Source organism: Oncorhynchus masou, chromosome 29 (genome assembly GCF_036934945.1).
Source record: "Oncorhynchus masou masou isolate Uvic2021 chromosome 29, UVic_Omas_1.1, whole genome shotgun sequence".
Classification (NCBI taxonomy): Eukaryota; Metazoa; Chordata; class Actinopteri; order Salmoniformes; family Salmonidae; genus Oncorhynchus; species Oncorhynchus masou.
The window spans coordinates 90,572,526-90,599,683 of NC_088240.1; the positions used below are offsets into that span (position 1 = coordinate 90,572,526).

At 50.0% G+C, this 27,158-nt stretch overlaps 1 protein-coding gene across 1 annotated transcript in view; it reads left to right on the forward strand.

The window, feature by feature from the left end:
- The window catches only part of LOC135519836 (intermembrane lipid transfer protein VPS13B), a 764,993-nt gene that overhangs the window by 318,378 nt on the left and 419,457 nt on the right, over nucleotides 1-27,158 (forward strand). The window contains 1 exon segment of the mRNA XM_064945043.1: nucleotides 1,237-1,375. Within this exon segment, the coding sequence (XP_064801115.1) occupies nucleotides 1,237-1,375 (139 nt within the window).

A 27,158-nucleotide genomic window follows, 5' to 3' on the forward strand; every position in this document is an offset into this window, starting at 1 on the left:
GAGGCAGCCCTGTCTATCTCAGACTACATGGTCAGGACAGATGGAGCAGGCTGGAGATCTCTCTAAGAGGCAGCCCTGTCTATCTCAGACTACATGGTCAGGACAGATGGAGCAGGCTGGAGATCTCTCTAAGAGGCAGCCCTGTCTATCTCAGACTACATGGTCAGGACAGATGGAGCAGGCCGGAGATCTCTCTAAGAGGCAGCCCTGTCTATCTCAGACGACATGGTCAGGACAGATGGAGCAGTCTGGAGATCTCTCTAAGAGGCAGCCCTGTCTATCTCAGACGACATGGTCAGGACAGATGGAGCAGGCTGGAGATCTCTCTAAGAGGCAGGCAGCCCTGTCTATCTCAGACTACATGGTCAGGACAGATGGAGCAGGCTGGAGATCTCTCTAAGAGGCAGCCCTGTCTATCTCAGACTACATGGTCAGGACAGATGGAGCAGGCTGGAGATCTCTCTAAGAGGCAGCCCTGTCTATCTCAGACGACATGGTCAGGACAGATGGAGCAGGCTGGAGATCTCTCTAATAGGCAGCCCTGTCTATCTCAGACTACATGGTCAGGACAGATGGAGCAGGCTGGAGATCTCTCTAAGAGGCAGCCCTGTCTATCTCAGACTACATGGTCAGGACAGATGGAGCAGGCTGGAGATCTCTCTAAGAGGCAGCCCTGTCTATCTCAGACGACATGGTCAAGACAGATGGAGCAGGCTGGAGATCTCTCTAAGAGGCAGCCCTGTCTATCTCAGACGACATGGTCAAGACAGATGGAGCAGGCTGGAGATCTCTCTAATAGGCAGCCCTGTCTATCTCAGACTACATGGTCAGGACAGATGGAGCAGGCTGGAGATCTCTCTAAGAGGCAGCCCTGTCTATCTCAGACGACATGGTCAAGACAGATGGAGCAGGCTGGAGATCTCTCTAAGAGGCAGCCCTGTCTATCTCAGACGACATGGTCAAGACAGATGGAGCAGGCTGGAGATCTCTCTAATAGGCAGCCCTGTCTATCTCAGACTACACGGTCAGGACAGATGGAGCAGGCTGGAGAAACGTTGCTTTCAGTTCGATCTAACCAGCAGCTGTTACCGGACGCGTCATTATGGCATTATGCCCCAACCACTGAAAGCATATCAATAAATACATTGATGATAAGTGCATCTCAGCTTGGTTCTAGTCTCTTTGGTTGCTGAGTCACCGTGTGATGTCATCAGTGGGGGTGTGTTGTCATCACAGGCTGCCGTGCCGGTTCCCGTGTCCATGTCCAAGCGGAGGGAGGACGAGGTGTCTGTGGGGAGCATGCCATTCGCCAAGCAGCCATCCAATCAGGCCTCAGACTACGCCAGCAGCCCGGTCAAGACCAAGACTGTCACAGGTAGGAACAGTCTCTGTCTCTCTGGGTCTCTGTCTCTCTGGGTCTCTGTCTCTCTGGGTCTCTGTCTCTCTGGGTCTCCATCTCTCTGGTCTCCATCTATCTCTCTCTCTGTGTCTCTGTCTCTCTGGGTCTATATCTCTCTGTCTCTCTCTCTGGGTCTCTATCTCTCTGGGTCTCTCTCTCTCTCTGGGTCTATGTGTCTCTGTCTCTCTGGGTCTCTGTCTCTTTGGGTCTCTATCTCTCTGGGTCTCTGTGTCTCTGGGTCTCTCTCTGGGTCTCTGTCTCTCTGGGTCTCTATCTCTCTGGGTCTCTATCTCTCTGGGTCTCTATCTCTCTGGGTCTCTGTCTCTCTCTGGGTCTATGTATCTCTGGGTCTCCGTCTCTCTGGGTCTCCATCTCTCTGGGTATCTGCCTCTCTGGGTCTCTGTCTCTGGGTCTCTCTCTCTCTGGGTCTCTGTCTCTCTGGGTCTCTATCTCTCTGGGTCTTTGTGTCTCTGGGTCTCTCTCTGGGTCACTGTCTCTCTATCTCTCTGGGTCTCTATCTCTCTGGGTCTCTGTCTCTCTGTCTCTATGGGGCTCTGTCTCTCTGGGTCTCTGTCTCTCTCTGGGTCTCTATCTCTCTGTGTGTCTGTTGCAGTGTGTCTGTTGCAGTGTGTCTGTTGCAGTGTGTCTGTTGCAGTGTGTCTGTTGCAGTGTGTCTGTTGCTGTGTGTCTGTTGCGGTGTGTCTGTTGCGGTGTGTCTGTTGTGGTGTGTCTGTTGCTGCGTGTCTGTTGCTGCGTGTCTGTTGCCGCGTGTCTGTTGCCGCGTGTCTGTTGCCGCGTGTCTGTTGCCGCGTGTCTGTTGCCGCGTGTCTGTTGCCGCGTGTCTCTTGCCGCGTGTCTGTTGCCGTGTGTCTGTTGCCGTGTGTCTGTTGCCGTGTGTCTGTTGCAGTGTGTCGGTTGCCGTGTGTCGGTTGCCGTGTGTCGGTTGCCGTGTGTCTGTTTATATTGTATCTGGGCCCAGAAGTTGCTTTACGCCACTTCTCCACTTACTGGGACCCCCTCATTGAAAACAGTAATCTGCCATCTTTTCCTTGGATGAGATGCCGGTGCAGAGAAACGTACTCCACCCATTCCCTCCAGCATGGTGTCTTGGGGTTTCTCAGCTGGAAACTCTGAGCTGCTGGAGGAGAGGAGGAAGGGAGGAAGGGAGGAGAGGAGGAAGGGAGGGGAGGAGGAAGGGAGGAGAGGAGGAAGGGAGGGGAGGGGGAGGGGAGAGGAGAGGAGGAAGGGAGGGGAGGAGGAAGAGATGAGGAAGGGAGGAGAGGAGGAAGGGAGGAGAGGAGGGAGGGGGGAGGAGGAAGGGAGGAGAGGAGGAAAAGAGGAGGAAGGGAGGAGAGGAGGGAGGGGGGGAGGAGGAAGGGAGGGTGGAGAGGAGGAAGGGAGGAGAGGAGGAAAGGTGAACTGAGTGAGGACAGTGTTTCTGAGTTTGGCAGCAGGCTACATACACCAGGGTCCATATCCACAAAGAGTCTTGGAATAGGACTGATCCTAGGATCAGGTCATAAAGAGTCTCAGTAGGAGTGGTGATCTAGGATCAGGTCATAGTCTCAGTAGGAGTGGTGATCTAGGATCAGGTCATAGTCTCAGTAGGAGTGGTGATCTAGGATCAGGTCATAAAGAGTCTCAGTAGGAGTGCTGATCTAGGATCAGGTCAGAAAGAGTCTCAGTAGGAGTGCTGATCTAGGATCAGGTCAGAAAGAGTCTCAGTAGGAGTGGTGATCTAGGATCAGGTCATAAAGAGTCTCAGTAGGAGTGCTGATCTAGGATCAGGTCAGAAAGAGTCTCAGTAGGAGTGCTGATCTAGGATCAGGTCAGAAAGAGTCTCAGTAGGAGTGGTGATCTAGGATCAGGTCAGAAAGAGTCTCAGTAGGAGTGGTGATCTAGGATCAGGTCAGAAAGAGTCTCAGTAGGAGTGGTGATCTAGGATCAGGTCAGAAAGAGTCTCAGTAGGAGTGGTGATCTAGGATCAGGTCATACAGAGTCTCAGTAGGAGTGGTGATCTAGGATCAGGTCATAAAGAGTCTCAGTAGGAGTGGTGATCTAGGATCAGGTCAGAAAGAGTCTCAGTAGGAGTGGTGATCTAGGATCAGGTCAGAAAGAGTCTCAGTAGGAGTGGTGATCTAGGATCAGGTCATAAAGAGTCTCAGTAGGAGTACTGATCTAGGATCAGGTCAGAAAGAGTCTCAGTAGGAGTGCTGATCTAGGATCAGGTCATAAAGAGTCTCAGTAGGAGTGGTGATCTAGGATCAGGTCAGAAAGAGTCTCAGTAGGAGTGCTGATCTAGGATCAGGTCATAAAGAGTCTCAGTAGGAGTGGTGATCTAGGATCAGGTCATACAGAGTCTCAGTAGGAGTGGTGATCTAGGATCAGGTCAGAAAGAGTCTCAGTAGGAGTGCTGATCTAGGATCAGGTCATAAAGAGTCTCAGTAGGAGTGGTGATCTAGGATCAGGTCATACAGAGTCTCAGTAGGAGTGGTGATCTAGGATCAGGTCAGAAAGAGTCTCAGTAGGAGTGCTGAAATAGGATCAGGTCAGAAAGAGTCTCAGTAGGAGTGCTGATCTAGGATCAGGTCAGAAAGAGTCTCAGTAGGAGTGGTGATCTAGGATCAGGTTGGCCTTTTAGATCATAATGAATAAGACTACATGGACCTGATCCTATATCCTAATGAATAAGACTACATGGACCTGGTCCTAGATCATAATGATTAAGACTACATGGACAGATGGGACCTGATCCTAGATCCTACTGATTACATGGACATATGGGACCTGATCCTAGATCCTACTGATTACATGGACAGATGGGACCTGGTCCTAGATCCTACTGATTACATGGACAGATGGGACCTGGTCCTAGATCCTACTGATTACATGGACAGATGGGACCTGATCCTAGATCCTAATGAATAAGACTACATGGACCTGATCCTAGATCCTAATGAATAAGACTACATGGACCTGATCCTAATGAATAAGACTACATGGACCTGATCCTATATTCTAATGAATAAGACTACATGGACCTGATCCTAACGAATAAGACTACATGGACCTGATCCTAGATCCTAATGAATAAGACTACATGGACAGATGGGCCCTGATCCTAGATCCTAATGAATAAGACTACATGGACCTGATCCTAGATCCTAATAAATAAGGCTCATGGACCTGATCCTATATCCTAATGAATATGACTACATGGACCTGATCCTAATGAGTAAGACTACATGCACATGTGGGCCCTGATCCTAGATCCTACTGATTACATGGACAGATGGGACCTGATCCTAGATCCTCATGAATAAGACTCATGGACATATCCTAGACCACCAGCCCTACTGTGAGATGATTTGTGGATACAGGCCCTGTCTTACATACACCAGTCTGTCTAGTAAACCAGACTTACTCTCCATCTCAATCACCTACTGTATTTACCTACCATAGTTAGGTTTCTACAGTATTCACCTACTGTATTTACCTACAGTATTCACCTACTGTATTTACCTACAGTATTCACCTACTGTATTTACCTACCATATTTACCTACTGTATTTACCTACAGTATTCACCTACCATATTTACCTACCATATTTACCTACTGTATTTAGGTTTCTACAGTATTCACCTACTGCATTTACCTACCATATTCACCTACTGTATTTACCTACTGTATTCACCTACTGTATTTACCTACTGTATTTACCTACTGTATTCACCTACTGTATTCACCTACTGTATTTACCTACAGTATTCACCTACTGTATTTACCTACCATATTTACCTACTGTATTTAGGTTTCTACAGTATTCACCTACAGTATTTAGGTTTCTACAGTATTCACCTACAGTATTTAGGTTTCTACAGTATTCACCTACATCATTTAGGTTTCTACAGTATTCACCTACAGTATTCAGGTTTCTACAGTAAACACCTACAGTATTCAGGTTTCTACAGTATTCACCTACAGTATTCAGGTTTCTACAGTAAACACCTACAGTATTCAGGTTTCTACAGTATTCACCTACCGTATTGAGGTTTCTACAGTGTTCACCTACAGTATTCAGGTTTCTACAGTAAACACCTACAGTATTCAGGTTTCTACAGTATTCACCTACCGTATTTAGGCTTCTGCAGTGTTCACCTACAGTATTCAGGTTTCTACAGTAAACACCTACAGTATTCAGGTTTCTACAGTAAACACCTACCGTATTGAGGTTTCTACAGTATTCACCTACTGTATTCACCTACTGTATTTACCTACAGTATTCACCTACTGTATTTACCTACCATATTTACCTACTGTATTTAGGTTTCTACAGTATTCACCTACAGTATTTAGGTTTCTACAGTATTCACCTACAGTATTTAGGTTTCTACAGTATTCACCTACCGTATTTAGGTTTCTACAGTGTTCACCTACAGCATTTAGGTTTCTACAGTAAACACCTACAGCATTTAGGTTTCTACAGTGTTCACCTACCGTATTTAGTTTTCTACCATAATTACCTACAGTATTTAGACTTCAGCTCCTCTAAGACACATTACGGTTGAACAAGGCTCTGCCAAAAGATTGCAACAAGCAGCGTTCATAGGAAATAAGCTTGTGTTTTTTTTTATTAGTTGAGTGCCTTGGTAATGTCTTCCCACCAGGAGATGGGCCCTGCTTTCCTCTCGGTTAAGTCATTTCTCACTGTAAATACTAGCATGTGTATTTTCCCCGTTGAGTGTTTTGATAGGAAAATGCTCCTATGACATTTCTAGCACTAAATAATCCATTAGGGATCTTTCCAAGCTCTTTCAAGATGCTGAAAGCACAACGGTCAAAAGGTCAAAGCGGCATTTTTTTAATCTCCACTAATGCCTTTCCCCCCATATCGCACTGCCTTTGTTTATCCACATCTATTACAGTACATTCCCTCATTAAAATGGAGTCGGTAAACAGTCGGTAAACAGTCAGCCGGGGCTCCCAGTGTATACAAACCTCTCTGGCAGTCTGCAGCGTGTCTGTAGCACCTTCTCAGAGCCTCCACCTTGGGTCCTGTTGTCTGTCTGCCCGTCGGTAAACAGTCGGTAAACAGTCGGTAAACAGTCAGCCGGGGCTCCCAGTGTATACAAACCTCTCTGGCAGTCTGCAGCGTGTCTGTAGCACCTTCTCAGAGCCTCCACCTTGGGTCCTGTTGTCTGTCTGCCCGTCGGTAAACAGTCGATAAACAGTCGGCAAACAGTCCGTAAACAGTCAGCCGGGGCTCCCAGTGTATACAAACCTCTCTGGCAGTCTGCAGCGTGTCTGTAGCACCTTCTCAGAGCCTCCACCTTGGGTCCTGTTGTCTGTCTGCCCGTCGGTAAACAGTCGGTAAACAGTCGGTAAACAGTCAGCCGGGGCTCCCAGTGTATACAAACCTCTCTGGCAGTCTGCAGCGTGTCTGTAGCACCTTCTCAGAGCCTCCACCTTGGGTCCTGTTGTCTGTCTGCCCGTCGGTAAACAGTCCGTAAACAGTCGGTAAACAGTCGGTAAACAGTCAGCCGGGGCTCCCAGTGTATACAAACCGCTCTGGCAGTCTGCAGCGTGTCTGTAGCACCTTCTCAGAGCCTCCACCTTGGGTCCTGTTGTCTGTCTGCCCGTCTGTGTTTTCTCTTTGGGTTTTTGACTAAACTTAAACTAGTTACTGGCCGTTGAATAGGCACCAGCTCTGTTGTTCAGTCTAGACCAGGAAGTGGGCAGCCAATATGGCCTGTGTTTGTGTCATACATCCCATGTGATGTTTCTACGTATGTTTCCTGTATATTACCATGCTCGGTATAGTACATGATGAGAACGACAGGGTCACTGGCTCTTCAGTTTGGTCCGTTCCAAAATATGTGACCGACCGCCTCGATTAGGTCTTACGTAAGCAACATTTTAATTTATTTTAATTGTATTTTTTTTTACATTGAATTAATGTAGAGACTCAGAGCTATAAAATGGGATTAAAGTAGAGACTCAGAGCTATAAAATGGGATTAAAGTAGAGACTCAGAGCTATAAAATGGGATTAAAGTGGAGACTCAGAGCTATAAAATGGGATTAAAGTAGAGACTCAGAGCTATAAAATGGGATTAAAGTAGAGACTCAGAGCTATAAAATGGGATTACAGTAGAGACTCAGAGCTATAAAATGGGATTAAAGTAGAGACTCAGAGCTATAAAATGGGATTAAAGTAGAGACTCAGAGCTATAAAATGGGATTAAAGTGGAGACTCAGAGCTATAAAATGGGATTAAAGTAGAGACTCAGAGCTATAAAATGGGATTAAAGTAGAGACTCAGAGCTATACAATGGGATTAAAGTAGAGACTCAGAGCTATACAATGGGATTAATGTAGAGACTCAGAGCTATAAAATGGGATTAAAGTAGAGACTCAGAGCTATAAAATGGGATTAAAGTAGAGACTCAGAGCTATAAAATGGGATTAAAGTAGAGACTCAGAGCTATAAAATGGGATTAAAGTAGAGACTCAGAGCTATAAAATGGGATTAAAGTAGAGACTCAGAGCTATAAAATGGGATTAAAGTAGAGACTCAGAGCTATAAAATGGGATTAAAGTAGAGACTCAGAGCTATAAAATGGGATTAAAGTGGAGACTCAGAGCTATAAAATGGGATTAAAGTAGAGACTCAGAGCTATAAAATGGGATTAAAGTAGAGACTCAGAGCTATAAAATGGGATTAAAGTAGAGACTCAGAGCTATAAAATGGGATTAAAGTAGAGAGACTCAGAGCTATAAAATGGGATTAAAGTAGAGACTCAGAGCTATAAAATGGGATTAAAGTAGAGACTCAGAGCTATAAAATGGGATTAAAGTAGAGACTCAGAGCTATAAAATGGGATTAAAGTAGAGACTCAGAGCTATAAAATGGGATTAAAGTAGAGACTCAGAGCTATAAAATGGGATTAAAGTAGAGACTCAGAGCTATAAAATGGGATTAAAGTAGAGACTCAGAGCTATAAAATGGGATTTAAGTAGAGACTCAGAGCTATAAAATGGGATTAAAGTAGAGACTCAGAGCTATAAAATGGGATTAAAGTAGAGACTCAGAGCTATAAAATGGGATTAAAGTAGAGACTCAGAGCTATAAAATGGGATTAAAGTAGAGACTCAGAGCTATAAAATGGGATTAAAGTAGAGACTCAGAGCTATACAATGGGATTAAAGTAGAGACTCAGATCTATAAAATGGGATTAAAGTAGAGACTCAGAGCTATAAAATGGGAGATCAACACTACAGTTGAGGAACAATGGGGGAAAGTCATTCTGCTTTGATAAACTTGTAACCTGACTTTTGCGAAAATGTCCCTTGAATGTTTTGGTACCTACTGGAGAGCTCTTCTTTGTCTACGCCCATTCAGTATCGTTCACACCCTTTTAAGCTTTAGCTCCACCCATCTCTTTAAGGATTCACATGTGAGGCCATTTGCTAAACAGAGGGAGTAGTGTAGTAAACAACCAACGATTTCAATTCAATTTATCCTGCGAAGTATTGACATGTGCCTAGCTTCCTGGAAGAGGCGACAACAACACCCTGTAAAAGGAAACCAAGGCTTTGCTTGGTGTTGTCACGTTGTCACAGCTCAAAACGACACATTCTCTGGAAATAGCAGTGCCATCCCAGAACAGATGTAAAAGTTACAAATCGTTTCCTAGTGTAGAATCAGAATCAGGACGTTCTGGGCTAAAAGCATTTAGTCCGTTGGTTGTCTTTGTGTAACAATACGCCTCCTCTCCCCTTCAGTCAGACCTGCTCTGGTTCAACTCCTCTCCCCTAGTTCAGTCAGACCTGCTCTGGTTCAACTCCTCTCCCCTAGTTCAGTCAGACCTGCTCTGGTTCAACTCCTCTCCCCTTCAGTCAGACCTGCTCTGGTTCAACTCCTCTTCCCTTCAGTCAGACCTGCTCTGGTTCAACTCCTCTTCCCTTCAGTCAGACCTGCTCTGGTCAACTCCTCTCCCCTTCAGTCAGACCTGCTCTGGTTCAACTCCTCTCCCCTAGTTCAGTCAGACCTGCTCTGGTTCAACTCCTCTCCCCTTCAGTCAGACCTGCTCTGGTTCAACTCCTCTCCCCTAGTCCAGTCAGACCTGCTCTGGTTCAACTCCTCTCCCCTAGTTCAGTCAGACCTGCTCTGGTTCAACTCCTCTCCCCTTCAGTCAGACCTGCTCTGGTTCAACTCCTCTCCCCTTCAGTCAGACCTGCTCTGGTTCAACTCCTCTTCCCTTCAGTCAGACCTGCTCTGGTTCAACTCCTCTCCCCTTCAGTCAGACCTGCTCTGGTTCAACTCCTCTCCCCTTCAGTCAGACCTGCTCTGGTTCAACTCCTCTCCCCTTCAGTCAGACCTGCTCTGGTTCAACTCCTCTCCCCTTCAGTCAGACCTGCTCTGGTTCAACTCCTCTCCCCTAGTCCAGTCAGACCTGCTCTGGTTCAACTCCTCTCCCCTTCAGTCAGACCTGCTCTGGTTCAACTCCTCTCCCCTAGTCCAGTCAGACCTGCTCTGGTTCAACTCCTCTCCCCTTCAGTCAGACCTGCTCTGGTTCAACTCCTCTTCCCTTCAGTCAGACCTGCTCTGGTTCAACTCCTCTCCCCTTCAGTCAGACCTGCTCTGGTTCAACTCCTCTCCACTTCAGTCAGACCTGCTCTGGTTCAACTCCTCTCCCCTAGTCCAGTCAGACCTGCTCTGGTTCAACTCCTCTCCCCTTCAGTCAGACCTGCTCTGGTTCAACTCCTCTCCCCTAGTTCAGTCAGACCTGCTCTGTTTCAACTCCTCTCCCCTTCAGTCAGACCTGCTCTGGTTCAACTCCTCTCCCCTTCAGTCAGACCTGCTCTGGTTCAACTCCTCTCCCCTAGTTCAGTCAGACCTGCTCTGGTTCAACTCCTCTCCCCTTCAGTCAGACCTGCTCTGTTTCAACTCCTCTCCCCTAGTTCAGTCAGACCTGCTCTGGTTCAACTCCTCTCCCCTTCAGTCAGACCTGCTCTGGTTCAACTCCTCTCCCCTAGTTCAGTCAGACCTGCTCTGGTTCAACTCCTCTCCCCTTCAGTCAGACCTGCTCTGGTTCAACTCCTCTCCACTTCAGTCAGACCTGCTCTGGTTCAACTCCTCTCCCCTAGTCCAGTCAGACCTGCTCTGGTTCAACTCCTCTCCCCTAGTTCTGTCAGACCTGCTCTGGTTCAACTCCTCTCCCCTTCAGTCAGACCTGCTCTGGTTCAACTCCTCTCCCCTTCAGTCAGACCTGCTCTGGTTCAACTCCTCTTCCCTTCAGTCAGACCTGCTCTGGTTCAACTCCTCTCCCCTAGTTCTGTCAGACCTGCTCTGGTTCAACTCCTCTCCCCTTCAGTCAGACCTGCTCTGGTTCAACTCCTCTCCCCTAGTTCAGTCAGACCTGCTCTGGTTCAACTCCTCTCCCCTAGTTCAGTCAGACCTGCTCTGGTTCAACTCCTCTCCCCTAGTTCAGTCAGACCTGCTCTGGTTCAACTCCTCTCCCCTAGTTCAGTCAGACCTGCTCTGGTTCAACTCCTCTCCCCTTCAGTCAGACCTGCTCTGGTTCAACTCCTCTCCCCTTCAGTCAGACCTGCTCTGGTTCAACTCCTCTCCCCTAGTCCAGTCAGACCTGCTCTGGTTCAACTCCTCTCCCCTAGTTCAGTCAGACCTGCTCTGGTTCAACTCCTCTCCCCTTCAGTCAGACCTGCTCTGGTTCAACTCCTCTCCCCTTCAGTCAGACCTGCTCTGGTTCAACTCCTCTCCCCTTCAGTCAGACCTGCTCTGGTTCAACTCCTCTCCCCTAGTCCAGTCAGACCTGCTCTGGTTCAACTCCTCTCCCCTAGTTCAGTCAGACCTGCTCTGGTTCAACTCCTCTCCCCTTCAGTCAGACCTGCTCTGGTTCAACTCCTCTCCCCTAGTTCAGTCAGACCTGCTCTGGTCAACTCCTCTCCCCTTCAGTCAGACCTGCTCTGGTTCAACTCCTCTCCCCTAGTTCAGTCAGACCTGCTCTGGTTCAACTCCTCTCCCCTAGTCCAGTCAGACCTGCTCTGGTTCAACTCCTCTTCCCTTCAGTCAGACCTGCTCTGGTTCAACTCCTCTCCCCTTCAGTCAGACCTGCTCTGGTTCAACTCCTCTCCCCTAGTCCAGTCAGACCTGCTCTGGTTCAACTCCTCTCCCCTAGTTCAGTCAGACCTGCTCTGGTTCAACTCCTCTCCCCTAGTCCAGTCAGACCTGCTCTGGTTCAACTCCTCTTCCCTTCAGTCAGACCTGCTCTGGTTCAACTCCTCTCCCCTAGTCCAGTCAGACCTGCTCTGGTTCAACTCCTCTTCCCTTCAGTCAGACCTGCTCTGGTTCAACTCCTCTCCCCTTCAGTCAGACCTGCTCTGGTTCAACTCCTCTTCCCTAGTTCAGTCAGACCTGCTCTGGTTCAACTCCTCTCCCCTTCAGTCAGACCTGCTCTGGTTCAACTCCTCTTCCCTTCAGTCAGACCTGCTCTGGTTCAACTCCTCTCCCCTTCAGTCAGACCTGCTCTGGTTCAACTCCTCTCCCCTAGTTCAGTCAGACCTGCTCTGGTTCAACTCCTCTTCCCTTCAGTCAGACCTGCTCTGGTTCAACTCCTCTCCCCTTCAGTCAGACCTGCTCTGGTTCAACTCCTCTCCCCTTCAGTCAGACCTGCTCTGGTTCAACTCCTCTCCCCTAGTCCAGTCAGACCTGCTCTGGTTCAACTCCTCTCCCCTTCAGTCAGACCTGCTCTGGTTCAACTCCTCTTCCCTAGTTCAGTCAGACCTGCTCTGGTTCAACTCCTCTTCCCTAGTTCAGTCAGACCTGCTCTGGTTCAACTCCTCTCCCCTTCAGTCAGACCTGCTCTGGTTCAACTCCTCTCCCCTTCAGTCAGACCTGCTCTGGTTCAACTCCTCTCCCCTAGTTCAGTCAGACCTGCTCTGGTTCAACTCCTCTCCCCTAGTTCAGTCAGACCTGCTCTGGTTCAACTCCTCTCCCCTAGTTCAGTTAGACCTGCTCTGGTTCAACTCCTCTCCCCTAGTCCAGTCAGACCTGCTCTGGTTCAACTCCTCTCCCCTAGTTCAGTCAGACCTGCTCTGGTTCAACTCCTCTCCCCTAGTTCAGTCAGACCTGCTCAACTCCTCAGCTATAGCACGTAGCTTAGGATAGCCTATCAAATGACACCCTATTCCCTATATAGTGCACTACTATAGACCAGGACCCAATGACACCATATTCCCTATATAGTGCACTACTTTAGACCAGGACCCAATAGCACACTATTCCCTATATAGTGCACTACTATAGACCAGGATCCAATAGCACACTATTCCCTATATAGTGCACTACTATAGACCAGGACCCAATGACACCCTAATCCCTAGATTGATTTATGTTTTTATTTCAACTTTATGTATTTAACCAGGTAGGCCAGTTGAGAACAAGTTCTCATTTACAACTGTGACCTGGCCAAGATAAAGCAAAGCAGTTTGACACATACAACAACACAGAGTTACACATGGAATTAACAATAGAATAAAACAAAGTCTATATATACAGTGTGTGCAAATGAGGTAGGATAAGAGAGGTAAGGCAATAAATAGGACATGGTGGCAAAATAATTACAATATAACAATTAAACACCGGAGTGAATAGATGTGCAGAAGATGAATGTGCAAGTAGAGGTACTTGGGTGCAAAGGTGTGAGTCTCCAGCTTCAGAGATTTTTGCAGTTCGTTCCAGTCATTGGCAGCAGAGAACTGGAAGGAAAGGCGGCCGAAGGAGGAATTGGCTTTGGGGGTGATCAGTGAGATATACCTGCTGGAGAGCGTGCTACGGGTGGGTGCTGCTATGGTAACCAGTGAGCTGAGATAAGGCGGGGCTTTACCTAGCAACGACCTATAGATGACCTGGAGCCAGTGGGTTTGGCGACTAATATGTAGCGAGGGCCAGCCGACGAGAGCGTACAGGTCGCAGTGGTGGGTGGTATAAGGGGCTTTGGTGACACAACTGATGGCCCTGTGATAGACTGCATCAAATTTGCTGAGTAGAGTGTTGGAGGCTATTTTATAAATGACATCGCCGAAGTCGAGGATCGGTAAGATGGTCAGTTTTACGAGGGTATGTTTGGCAGCATTAAAAAAAAAAAAAATTTAACCTTTATTTTACTAGGCAAGTCAGTTAAGAACAAATCCTTATTTTCAATGACGGCCTAGGAACAGTGGGTTAACTGCCTGTTCAGGGGCAGAACGACAGATTTGTACCTTGTCATCTCGGGGATTCGAACTTGCAACCTTTTGGTTACTAGTCCAACGCTCTAACCACTAGGCCACCCTTCCGCCCCTGCATGAGTGAAGGATGCTTTGTTTGCCAAATAGGAAGACGATTCTAGATTTAATTTTGGTTTACAGTCTAACCAGACACCTAGGTATTTGTAGTTATTTGTAGTTATCCACGTATTCTAAGTCAGAGCCGTCCAGAGTAGTGATGTTGGACAGGCGAACAGGTGCGGGCAGAGATCGGTTGAAAAGCGTGCATTTGGTTTTACATTTAAAAGCAGTTGGAGGCCACGGAAGGAGAGTTGTATGGCATTGAAGCTTGTCTGGAGGTTAGTTAACACAGTGTCCAAAGAAGGGCCAGAAGTCTACAGAATGGTGTTGTCTGCGTAGAGGTGGATCAGAGACTCACCAGCAGCAAGACCGACCTCATTGATGTATATAGAGAAGAGAGTCGGTCCAAGAATTGAACCCTGTGGCACCACCATAGAGACTGTCAGAGGCCCGGACAGCAGACCCTCCGATTTGACACACTGAACTCTATCAGAGAAGTAGTTGGTGAACCAGGAGAGGCAGTCATTTGAGAAACCAAGGCTGTTGAGTCTGCCGATGAGAATGCGGTGATTGACAGAGTCGAAAGCCTTGGCCAGGTCGATGAATACGGCTGCACAGTAATGTTTCTTATCGATGGAGGATATGATATCATTTAGGACCTTGAGCGGGTCTGAGGTGCACCCATGACCAGCTCTGAAACCAGATTGCATAGCAGAGAAGGTATGTTGGGATTCTAAATGTCCAGTAATCTGTTTGTTGACTTGGCTTTCGAAGACCTTAGAGAGGCAGGGTAGGATAGATATAGGTCTGTAGCAGTTTGGGTCAAGAGTGCCCCCCCCCCCTTTGAAGAGGGGGATGACTGCGGCAGCTTTCCAATCTTTGGGAATCTGAGACGACACAAAAGAAAGGTTGAACAGGCTTGTAATAGGGGTTGCAACAATTTCGGCAGATCATTTTAGAAAGAGAGGGTCCAGATTGTCTAGCCCGGCTGATTTGTAGGGATCCAGATTTTGCAGCTCTTTCAGAACATCAGCTGACTGGATTTGGTTGAAGGAGAAGTGGGGGAGTTTCGGGAGAGTTGCTGTGGGGATACCGACTGAGGGAAGTTGTTTGTTTTTGACTCAATCTCTTTATTGGCTAGGAGAGGACCTACATTGGCTGTGATTTGTTTATACCTGATCACATGCTTTCCCAGGGTATTGAATATGCATGTTCTCACTGATGTACTGATTGGCTAGGAGAGGGCCGACATTGATACTTTGGCTGTGATTTGTTTATACCTGATCACATGCTTTCCCAGGGTATTGAATATTCATGTTCTCACTGATGTACTGATTGGCTAGGAGAGGGCCTACATTGATACTTTGGCTGTGATTTGTTTATACCTGATCGCATGCTTTCCCAGGGTATTGAATATTCATGTTCTCACTGATGTACTGATTGGCTAGGAGAGGGCCGACATTGATACTTTGGCTGTGATTTGCTTTTACCTGATCACATGCTTTCCCAGGGTGTTGAATATTCATGTCCTCACTGATGTTCTGATTTGTTCCTTTGTATTCCTGGGAGGTTTTGGTTTCAGTCTTAAGGATCACCTCTGAGAGCTTATTGAATCACTCATTAGTCTCGTAATGGAAAAAATAAAAGGACTTTCAAATGTTTTTTGTGCGTAGTTCAAAGATCCCTTCAAAACAATTGTAATGGTAAGACTGTGTCTGCTTTCAATTGACCATTTGAATCCATGCCTGGTACTTTATGAGACAGAGACAGAGAGAGAGAGAGAGAGAGATGTTTTGTTATACACTAACCCCATAACTACAGCTCTTTGGTAATCAGGAGGGACTGAGCGTGGGCCCTGGGAACTCACACAGACCCCATAACTACAGCTCTTTGGTAATCAGGAGGGACTGAGCGTGGGCCCTGCGAGGGGCCCCGGGAACTCACACAGACCCCATAACTACAGCTCTCTGGTAATCAGGAGGGACTGAGCGTGGGCCCTGCGAGGGGCCCCGGGAACTCACACAGACCCCATAACTACAGCTCTCTGGTAATCAGGAGGGGACTGAGCAGGGCCCCGGGAACTCACACAGACCCCATAACTACAGCTCTCTGGTAATCAGAAGGGACTGAGCGTGGGCCCTGCGAGGGGCCCCGGGAACTCACACAGACCCCATAACTACAGCTCTCTGGTAATCAGGAGGGACTGAGCGTGGGCCCTGCGAGGGGCCCCTGGAACTCACACAGACCCCATAACTACAGCTCTCTGGTAATCAGGAGGGACTGAGCGTGGGCCCTGCGAGGGGCCCCGGGAACTCACACAGACCCCATAACTACAGCTCTCTGGTAATCAGGAGGGACTGAGCGTGGGCCCTGCGAGGGGCCCCGGGAACTCACATAGACCCTGACCTGAGACTAGTGAGGGAGGACACCTCCTCCTCACCACTGGCCTGAGACTAGTGAGGGAGGACACCTTCTCTTCACCACTGGCCTGAGACTAGTGAGGGAGGACACCTCCTCCTCACCACTGGCCTGAGACTAGTGAGGGAGGACACCTCCTCCTCACCACTGGCCTGAGACTAGTGAGGGAGGACAACTCCTCTTCACCACTGGCCTGAGACTAGTGAGGGAGGACAACTCCTCTTCACCACTGGCCTGAGACTAGTGAGGGAGGACACCTCCTCTTCACCACTGGCCTGAGACTAGTGAGGGAGGACACCTCCTCCTCACCACTGGCCTGAGACTAGTGAGGGAGGACACCTCCTCTTCACCACTGGCCTGAGACTAGTGAGGGAGGACAACTCCTCCTCACCACTGGCCTGAGACTAGTGAGGGAGGACACCTCCTCTTCACCACTGGCCTGAGACTAGTGAGGGAGGACACCTCCTCCTCACCACTGGCCTGAGACTAGTAACAATAACAAGCCCCAGTCAGTAGGGTTAGGTGTCCAATAACAAGCCCCAGTCAGTAGTGTTAGGTGTCAATCACAAGCCCCAGTCAGTAGGGTTAGGTGTCCAATAACAAGCCCCAGTCAGTAGGGTTAGGTGTCCATAACAAGCCCCAGTCAGTCCTGTTAGGTGTCCAATCACAAGCCCCAGTCAGTAGGGTTAGGTGTCCAATCACAAGCCCCAGTCAGTCCTGTTAGGTGTCCAATCACAAGCCCCAGTCAGTAGGGTTAGGTGTCCAATAACAAGCCCCAGTCAGTAGGGTTATGTGTCCATAACAAGCCCCAGTCAGTCCTGTTAGGTGTCCAATCACAAGCCCCAGTCAGTAGGGTTAGGTGTCCAATCACAAGCCCCAGTCAGTCCTGTTAGGTGTCCAATAACAAGCCCCAGTCAGTAGGGTTAGGTGTCCAATAACAAGCCCCAGTCAGTCCTGTTAGGTGTCCAATCACAAGCCCCAGTCAGTAGGGTTAGGTGTCCAATCACAAGCCCCAGTCAGTAGTGTTAGGTGTCCAATAACAAGCCCCAGTCAGTAGTGTTAGGTGTCCAATCACAAGCCCCAGTCAGTAGGGTTAGGTGTCCAATCACAAGCCCCAGTCAGTCCTGTTAGGTGTCCAATCACAAGCCCCAGTCAGTAGGGTTAGGTGTCCAATCACAAGCCCCAGTCAGTAGGGTTAGGTGTCCAATCACAAGCCCCAGTCAGTAGGGTTAGGTGTCCAATCACAAGCCCCAGTCAGTCCTGTTAGGTGTCCAGTGTTTCCTATGTGTGGTTCTGTGATGGCTGGCTTACAGCATGACTTGTATGATACTGAGACTCAGGGAGGACAAACCAAACATCGAGTTGGTTTTCATTCTGTTTTTTAGTACACATGTGACTTCCAGCCATGTTGGACTTCTGTGAGGGTTTTAACGGTTGTTCGGGCACACTATATATTTTTCTTCCGGAGGCAAGCTGAAGTTCGTATCTAAAGTCTACGCCCCTTCGTCTGTGATTGGTCAACAGTAGGAAGTCTGTGTTGTCATTCAACAAGAGGCGACTCGTTTTCATGCACATTTATACGGAAAAATAGATGTTGGGAAATGATGTAAAATATATCACTAGCCACTTTAAACAATGCTACCTAATATAATGTTTACATACCCTACATTATTCATCTCATATGCATACGTATATACTGTACTCTATATCATCGACTGCATCCTTATGTAATACATGTATCACTAGCCACTTTAACTATGCCACTTTGTTTACATACTCATCTCATATGTATATACTGTACTCGATACCATCTACTGTATCTTGCCTATGCTGCTCTGTACCATCACTCATTCATATATCTTTATGTACATATTCTTTATCCCCTTACACTTGTGTGTGTATAAGGTAGTAGTTTTGAAATTGTTAGTTAGATTACTCGTTGGTTATTACTGCATTGTCGGAACTAGAAGCACAAGCATTTCGCTACACTCGCATTAATATCTGCTAACCATGTGTATGTGACCAAATAACATTAGATTTGATTTGATTTGAAATATTACACCATAGTTAGATGTAAAATATCTCTTTCTGCAAAAACATAACTCAATGAATGTCATTCATTTTGTATCTGACTATGTTGAGGAAGTGTACACTGGCTATGGCATCTCAAAATGGACAAAATTGATTTCTTGTTTTTTTAAGCAATGGTATTTTAAGGAAGTATCGGAGCAGACTCATTGGGCAAAGGGAATCACCCACATGGTGTCCCAGGTCTAAATCAGTCCCTGATTAGAGGGGAATCACCCACCTGGTGTCCCAGGTCTAAATCAGGCCCTGATTAGAGGGGAATCACCCAGCTGGTGTCCCAGGTCTAAATCAGGCCCATTATTAGAAGGGAATCACCCACCTGGTGTCCCAGGTCTAAATCAGGCCCATTATTAGAGGGGAATCACCCACCTGGTGTCCCAGGTCTAAATCAGGCCCTGATTAGAGGGGAATCACCCACCTGGTGTCCCAGGTCTAAATCAGTCCCTGATTAGAGGGGAATCACCCACCTGGTGTCCCAGGTCTAAATCAGGCCCTGATTAGAGGACAACAATGTAAAACAGGTTCAGATTAGAATGTGGGGATGATAGACCACTTCATGGTGACCAAAGGTCAGCTCAGGGTTATGTTCGTCATCCTCAGAAAATCCATCCCAGAAGTATCTCATGTTTGGACTTCTGTCAGCCTGCTATTTCTCTTCACAACAACTGATTGGACTGATGACTTTGAAAACAACTTGTTTTGCCTCGGGGACCATGTGGCCACGTCCCCCCTCAATTACCACACTAATTGGATCCCATAAAGCCAGCCACTAAACTAGCTCTTAAGTGTTTTCTTCATTGGCCTAATGAAAGCAATGTTGGCATCAGGAATCGTTGGGATTGCAGGCCTCCAGAGCGTCTCATTGTTACACGTCCCAAAGAACGCACCCTATTCCCTACATTTAGTGCACCACTTTTTTTTTTTTTTTTTGGACAGCTCTGCTAGTGCACTAAGGAATAAGGAGTGTGATTTGGGACGAATCCACCGAGTCTCTTCTCCCAGTAATGACATCAGCAGCTTCCTCCCGAGATCCTAAAATTAGCTGCTGGCGTTGTGGAGGATATGCAGGGAAACGGAACCGACTGCACGTTGTAGCTACGAAACGTATTCTCTGATCTGGTCGCCGTTGGGAAGGTCAACTCTGTTCCTGTTTGCCGCTGAACTGATGGGATTAAGAGGTCATGTGTTTCCTGTGAACCGCGGCCCAGAGGAGGGATATGGAGACACTGTCAAGATGCTTTCCCGGGAAGACACGGTCTCGTCGCGGTCTCGGTTTGGGACTCAGACAGAACCAGCACTGCTGTTTCCTGTATCGCCAGAACCCACTGTGTCAGACTAGAGGGAGGGAGACGATACATCACACTCATGATGCGCTGTGAGATGAGAGAGAGACAGGGAGAAGCAGACAGAGGGGAGACTCCCGACCCACTCAGAGAGAGACAGGGAGAAGCAGACAGAGGGGAGACTCCCGACCCACTCAGAGAGAGACAGAGGGGAGACTCCTGACCCACTCAGAGAGAGACAGAGAGAAGCAGACAGAGGGGAGACTCCCGACCCACTCAGAGAGAGACAGGGAGAAGCAGACAGAGGGGAGACTCCCGACCCACTCAGAGAGAGACAGAGGAGAACTCCCGCCCACTCAGAGAGAGACAGAGAGAAGCAGACAGAGGGGAGACTCCTGACCCACTCAGAGAGAGACAGAGAGAAGCAGACAGAGGGGAGACTCCCGACCCACTCAGAGAGAGACAGGGAGAAGCAGACAGAGGGGAGACTCCTGACCCACTCAGAGAGAGACAGGGAGAAGCAGACAGAGGGGAGACTCCCGACCCACTCAGAGAGAGACAGGGAGAAGCAGACAGAGGGGAGACTCCCGACCCACTCAGAGAGAGACAGGGAGAAGCAGACAGAGGGGAGACTCCCGACCCACTCAGAGACAGACAGAGGGGAGACTCCTGACCCACTCAGAGAGAGAGACCGGGAGAAGCAGACAGAGGGGAGACTCCCGACCCACTCAGAGAGAGACAGGGAGAAGCAGACAGAGGGGAGACTCCCGACCCGCTCAGAGAGAGAGACAGGGAGAAGCAGACAGAGGGGAGACTCCCGACCCACTCAGAGACAGACAGAGGGGAGACTCCTGACCCACTCAGAGAGAGACAGGGAGAAGCAGACAGAGGGGAGACTCCCGACCCACTCAGAGAGAGACAGGGAGAAGCAGACAGAGGGGAGACTCCCGACCCACTCAGAGAGAGACAGGGAGAAGCAGACAGAGGGGAGACTCCCGACCCACTCAGAGAGAGACAGAGAGAAGCAGACAGAGGGGAGACTCCCGACCCACTCAGAGAGAAGCAGACAGAGGGGAGACTCCTGACCCACTCAGAGAGAGACAGGGAGAAGCAGACAGAGGGGAGACTCCCGACCCACTCAGAGAGAGACAGAGAGAAGCAGACAGAGGGGAGACTCCCGACCCACTCAGAGAGAGACAGAGAGAAGCAGACAGAGGGGAGACTCCCGACCCACTCAGAGAGAGACAGAGAGAAGCAGACAGAGGGGAGACTCCTGACCCACTCAGAGAGAGACAGAGAGAAGCAGACAGAGGGGAGACTCCCGACCCACTCAGAGAGAGACAGGGAGAAGCAGACAGAGGGGAGACTCCCGACCCACTCAGAGAGAGACAGAGGGGAGACTCCTGACCCACTCAGAGAGAGACAGAGAGAAGCAGACAGAGGGGAGACTCCCGACCCACTCAGAGAGAGACAGAGGGGAGACTCCTGACCCACTCAGAGAGAGACAGGGAGAAGCAGACAGAGGGGAGACTCCCGACCCACTCAGAGAGAGACAGAGGGGAGACTCCCGACCCACTCAGAGAGAGACAGAGAGAAGCAGACAGAGGGGAGACTCCTGACCCACTCAGAGAGAGACAGAGAGAAGCAGACAGAGGGGAGACTCCCGACCCACTCAGAGAGAGACAGAGGGGAGACTCCCGACCCACTCAGAGAGAGACAGAGAGAAGCAGACAGAGGGGAGACTCCTGACCCACTCAGAGAGAGACAGGGAGAAGCAGACAGAGGGGAGACTCCTGACCCACTCAGAGAGAGACAGAGAGAAGCAGACAGAGGGGAGACTCCTGACCCACTCAGAGAGAGACAGGGAGAAGCAGACAGAGGGGAGACTCCCGACCCACTCAGAGAGAGACAGGGAGAAGCAGACAGAGGGGAGACTCCCGACCCACTCAGAGAGAGACAGAGGGGAGACTCCCGAGAGGACAGAAGAAGCAGACAGAGGGGAGACTCCTGACCCACTCAGAGAGAGACAGAGAGAAGCAGACAGAGGGGAGACTCCCGACCCACTCAGAGAGAGACAGGGAGAAGCAGACAGAGGGGAGACTCCTGACCCACTCAGAGAGAGACAGGGAGAAGCAGACAGAGGGGAGACTCCCGACCCACTCAGAGAGAGAGACAGGGAGAAGCAGACAGAGGGGAGACTCCCGACCCAATCAGAGAGAGACAGGGAGAAGCAGACAGAGGGGAGACTCCCGACCCACTCAGAGACAGACAGAGGGGAGACTCCTGACCCACTCAGAGAGAGACAGGGAGAAGCAGACAGAGGGGAGACTCCCGACCCACTCAGAGAGAGACAGGGAGAAGCAGACAGAGGGGAGACTCCCGACCCACTCAGAGAGAGACAGGGAGAAGCAGACAGAGGGGAGACTCCCGACCCACTCAGAGAGAGACAGGGAGAAGCAGACAGAGGGGAGACTCCCGACCCACTCAGAGACAGACAGAGGGGAGACTCCTGACCCACTCAGAGAGAGACAGGGAGAAGCAGACAGAGGGGAGACTCCCGACCCACTCAGAGAGAGACAGGGAGAAGCAGACAGAGGGGAGACTCCCGACCCACTCAGAGAGAGACAGAGAGAAGCAGACAGAGGGGAGACTCCCGACCCACTCAGAGAGAGACAGGGAGAAGCAGACAGAGGGGAGACTCCCGACCCACTCAGAGAGAGACAGGGAGAAGCAGACAGAGGGAGACTCCCGACCCACTCAGAGAGAGACAGGGAGAAGCAGACAGAGGGGAGACTCCCGACCCACTCAGAGAGAGACAGGGAGAAGCAGACAGAGGGGAGACCCACTCAGAGAGAAGCAGACAGACTCCACCCACTCAGAGAGAGACAGGGAGAAGCAGACAGAGGGGAGCTCCCGAGAGAGACAGAGGGAGACTCCTGACCCACTCAGAGAGAGACAGGGAGAAGCAGACAGAGGGGAGACTCCCGACCCACTCAGAGAGAGACAGGGAGAAGCAGACAGAGGGGAGACTCCCGACCCACTCAGAGAGAGACAGAGGGGAGACTCCCGACCCACTCAGAGAGAGACAGGGAGAAGCAGACAGAGGGGAGACTCCCGACCCACTCAGAGAGAGACAGGGAGAAGCAGACAGAGGGGAGACTCCCGACCCACTCAGAGAGAGACAGGGAGAAGCAGACAGAGGGGAGACTCCCGACCCACTCAGAGAGAGACAGGGAGAAGCAGACAGAGGGGAGACTCCCGACCCACTCAGAGAGAGACAGGGAGAAGCAGACAGAGGGGAGACTCCCGACCCACTCAGAGAGAGACAGGGAGAAGCAGACAGAGGGGAGACTCCTGACCCACTCAGAGAGAGACAGGGAGAAGCAGACAGAGGGGAGACTCCCGACCCACTCAGAGAGAGACAGGGAGAAGCAGACAGAGGGGAGACTCCCGACCCACTCAGAGAGAGACAGAGAGAAGCAGACAGAGGGGAGACTCCTGACCCACTCAGAGAGAGACAGAGAAGCAGACAGAGGGGAGACTCCCGACCCACTCAGAGAGAAGCAGACAGAGGGGAGACTCCCGACCCACTCAGAGAGAGACAGGGAGAAGCAGACAGAGGGGAGACTCCCGACCCACTCAGAGAGAGACAGAGAGAAGCAGACAGAGGGGAGACTCCTGACCCGCTCAGAGAGAGACAGAGGGGAGACTCCCGACCCACTCAGAGAGAGACAGGGAGAAGCAGACAGAGGGGAGACTCCCGACCCACTCAGAGAGAGACAGGGAGAAGCAGACAGAGGGGAGACTCCCGACCCACTCAGAGAGAGACAGAGGGGAGACTCCTGACCCACTCAGAGAGAGACAGGGAGAAGCAGACAGAGGGGAGACTCCCGACCCACTCAGAGAGAAGCAGACAGAGGGGAGACTCCCGACCCACTCAGAGAGAGACAGAGAAGCAGACAGAGGGGAGACTCCTGACCCACTCAGAGAGAGACAGGGAGAAGCAGACAGAGGGGAGACTCCCGACCCACTCAGAGAGAGACAGGGAGAAGCAGACAGAGGGGAGACTCCCGACCCTCTCAGAGAGAGACAGGGAGAAGCAGACAGAGGGGAGACTCCCGACCCACTCAGAGAGAGACAGAGAGAAGCAGACAGAGGGGAGACTCCCGACCCACTCAGAGAGAGACAGGGAGAAGCAGACAGAGGGGAGACTCCTGACCCACTCAGAGAGAGCAGGGAGAAGCAGACAGAGGGGAGACTCCCGACCCACTCAGAGAGAGACAGGGAGAAGCAGACAGAGGGGAGACTCCCGACCCACTCAGAGAGAGACAGGGAGAAGCAGACAGAGGGGAGACTCCCGACCCACTCAGAGAGAGACAGGGAGAAGCAGACAGAGGGGAGACTCCTGACCCACTCAGAGAGAGACAGAGAGAAGCAGACAGAGGGGAGACTCCCGACCCACTCAGAGAGAGACAGGGAGAAGCAGACAGAGGGGAGACTCCCGACCCACTCAGAGAGAGACAGGGAGAAGCAGACAGAGGGGAGACTCCCGACCCACTCAGAGAGAAGCAGACAGAGGGAGACTGGACCCACTCAGAGAGAGACAGGGAGAAGCAGACAGAGGGGAGACTCCTGACCCACTCAGAGAGAGACAGGGAGAAGCAGACAGAGGGTTCCTGACCCACTCAGAGAGAGACAGGGAGAAGCAGACAGAGGGGAGACTCCCGACCCACTCAGAGAGAGACAGAGGGGAGACTCCTGACCCACTCAGATGAGACAGGGAGAAGCAGACAGAGGGGAGACTTATCAGAGAGAAGCAGACAGAGGGGAGACTCTGTACTCAGAGGGACAGAGAGAGCAGACAGAGGGGAGACTCCTGACCCACTCAGAGAGAGACAGGAGAAGCAGACAGAGGGGAGACTCCCGACCCACTCAGAGAGAGACGGGGAGAAGCAGACAGAGGGGAGACTCCCGACCCACTCAGAGAGAGACAGGGAGAAGCAGACAGAGGGGAGACTCCCGACCCACTCAGAGAGAGACAGAGAGGCAGACAGGGGAGACTCTGTAGTCACTCAGAGAGAGACAGGGAGAAGCAGACAGAGGGGAGACTCTGAGGAGAGAGACAGGGAGAAGCAGACAGAGGGGAGACTCCCGATCAGAGGTAGACAGGAGAAGCAGACAGAGGTCTTTAGACCCGACCCACTCAGAGAGAGACAGGGAGAAGCAGACAGAGGGGAGACTCCCGTACTCTGAGGGAGACAGGGAGAAGCAGACAGAGGTAGACATGACCCACTCTGTAGTCTGAGGAAGCAGACCGAGGGGGTTATCAGGGTAGACAGGGAGAAGTCAGAGTCTGAGGGGAGACTCCCGACCCACTCAGAGAGAGACAGGGGTAAGCAGACAGAGGTCTGTCCCGAGTCTGAGGGAGAGCAGACAGAGGGTTATGGGTGACCCACTCAGAGAGAGACAGGTCTGAAGTCTGAGGGGAGACTCCTGACCCACTCAGAGGGTTAGGGGCAGACAGGGGAGACTCTGACCCACTCTGAGAGAGACAGGGAGAAGTAGACAGAGGGGAGACTCCCGATCCACTCAGAGACAGGGAGAAGCAGACAGGGGGAGACTGACCCACTCAGAGAGAGACAGGGAGAAGCAGACAGAGGTTCATCCAGAGACTCCTGAGAGATAGAGGTGTTATCCAGGTGGAGAGATAGAGGTGGAGAGATAGGGTGGAGAGATAGAGGTGCAGAGATAGAGGTGGAGAGATAGAGGTGGATGTAGATGTCTGTAGTCTGGGGTTAAGGTGTAGGATGGGGGAGAGATCATGGAGAGATAGAGGTGGAGAGATAGTCTTTAATAGAGATATCCTGGAGAGATCCAGACTGGAGAGATAGAGGTGGATCTCCAGGCTGGAGGATAGAGGTGGAGTCTGGAGAGATGATGGAGAGATAGATGGAGAGATAGAGGTGTGTGATAGAGGTGGAGAGATCCAGGTGGAGAGATAGATAGTGGAGAGATAGAGGTGGAGAGATAGAGGTGGAGATATGGAGGTGGAGAGATAGAGGTGGAGAGATAGAGGTGGAGAGATGTGGAGAGATAGAGATGGAGAGATAGGGTGGAGAGAGATAGAGGTGGAGAGATAGAGGTGGAGAGATAGAGGTGGAGAGATAGAGGTGGAGAGATAGAGGTGGAGAGATAGAGGTGGAGAGATAGAGGTGGAGAGATAGAGGTGGAGAGATAGAGGTGGAGAGATAGAGGTGGAGAGATAGAGGGGTAGAGATAGAGGGGTAGAGATAGAGATGGAGAGGAGATACACGGGGAGAGATACACAGGGGGAGAGATAGAGATGGAGATAAACAGAGGGAGAGATAGAGAGGTTATAAACAGAGGGAGAGATAGAGAGGTTATAAACAGGGGGAGAGATAGAGAAGAGATAAACAGAGGGAGAGATATAGAGGATATATAGAGAGGAGAGATATAGGGGGAGAGAGAGATGGAGAGGAGATAGAGGGAGAGATAAACAGGGGGATAGATAGAGAGGAGATAAACAGGGGGCGAGGTAGAGAGTAGATAAACAGAGGGAGAGATAGAGAGGAGATAAACAGAGGGAGATATAGCCAATAAAGCCCCTTGAATTGAATTGAATATAGAGGAGATAAACAGAGGGAGAGATAAACAGAGGGAGAGATAAACGGAGAGAGAATAAAACAGAGGCATGAAGCCGACCCCAAACCCTCCATCCCCCCAGCCCCCCACCATCCATCCCTCCACCCCTCCATCCCCCACCCCTCCATCCCTCCATCCCTCCAGCCCCCCACGCCTCCATCCCTCCATGCCAGTAAGTCTGTTCTACCCTGCTCTGTCTTTGTGGCATGCTTCAACAGCACTCTAACAAATGAAGTCGGATAAATATTTAAATAAACAGGGACCTGCATCCAAAACAAATAGCCCAGTCGGTTATTAAAAAGTTAGTCGCTGCCTCTGCGTGGCAGCTGTAAAAGAATATACAACACTTCATTTTATTGTAAACCACTTGTAATGGGAAACATACCGGCCAAGTCCAGCCTGGCAGGGAGATATGGGGAGAGAGGAACATGGAGCCTGTTTTAAATAACAGAGTAGGGACAGCGTGTTGCTGAAGGACAGATGGACACTGTGCTTCCTGTTGTGATCCCTGTAGTGATGTCAATAATGATTCTCTAGAAAGACCCGTAAACTATTGATGTTATGGTGTTACATGTGATCTGTGACGGTTAGTGGCTCTCTGTCCTTCAGCAACACGTCGTGCTTCCTGTTGTGATCCCTGTAGTGATGTCAATAATGATTCTCTAGAAAGACCCGTCCACTAGTGATGTTATGGTGTTACAGGTGATCTGTGACGGTTAGTGGCTCTCTGTCCTTCAGCAACACACTGTGCTTCCTGTTGTGATCCCTGTAGTGATGTCAATAATTATTCTCTAGAAAGACCCATCCACTAGTGATGTTATGGTGTTACATGTGATCTGTGACGGTTAGTGGCTCTCTGTCCTTCAGCAACACACTGTGCTTCCTGTTGTGATCCCTGTAGTGATGTCAATAATGATTCTCTAGAAAGACCCGTCCACTAGTGATGTTATGGTGTT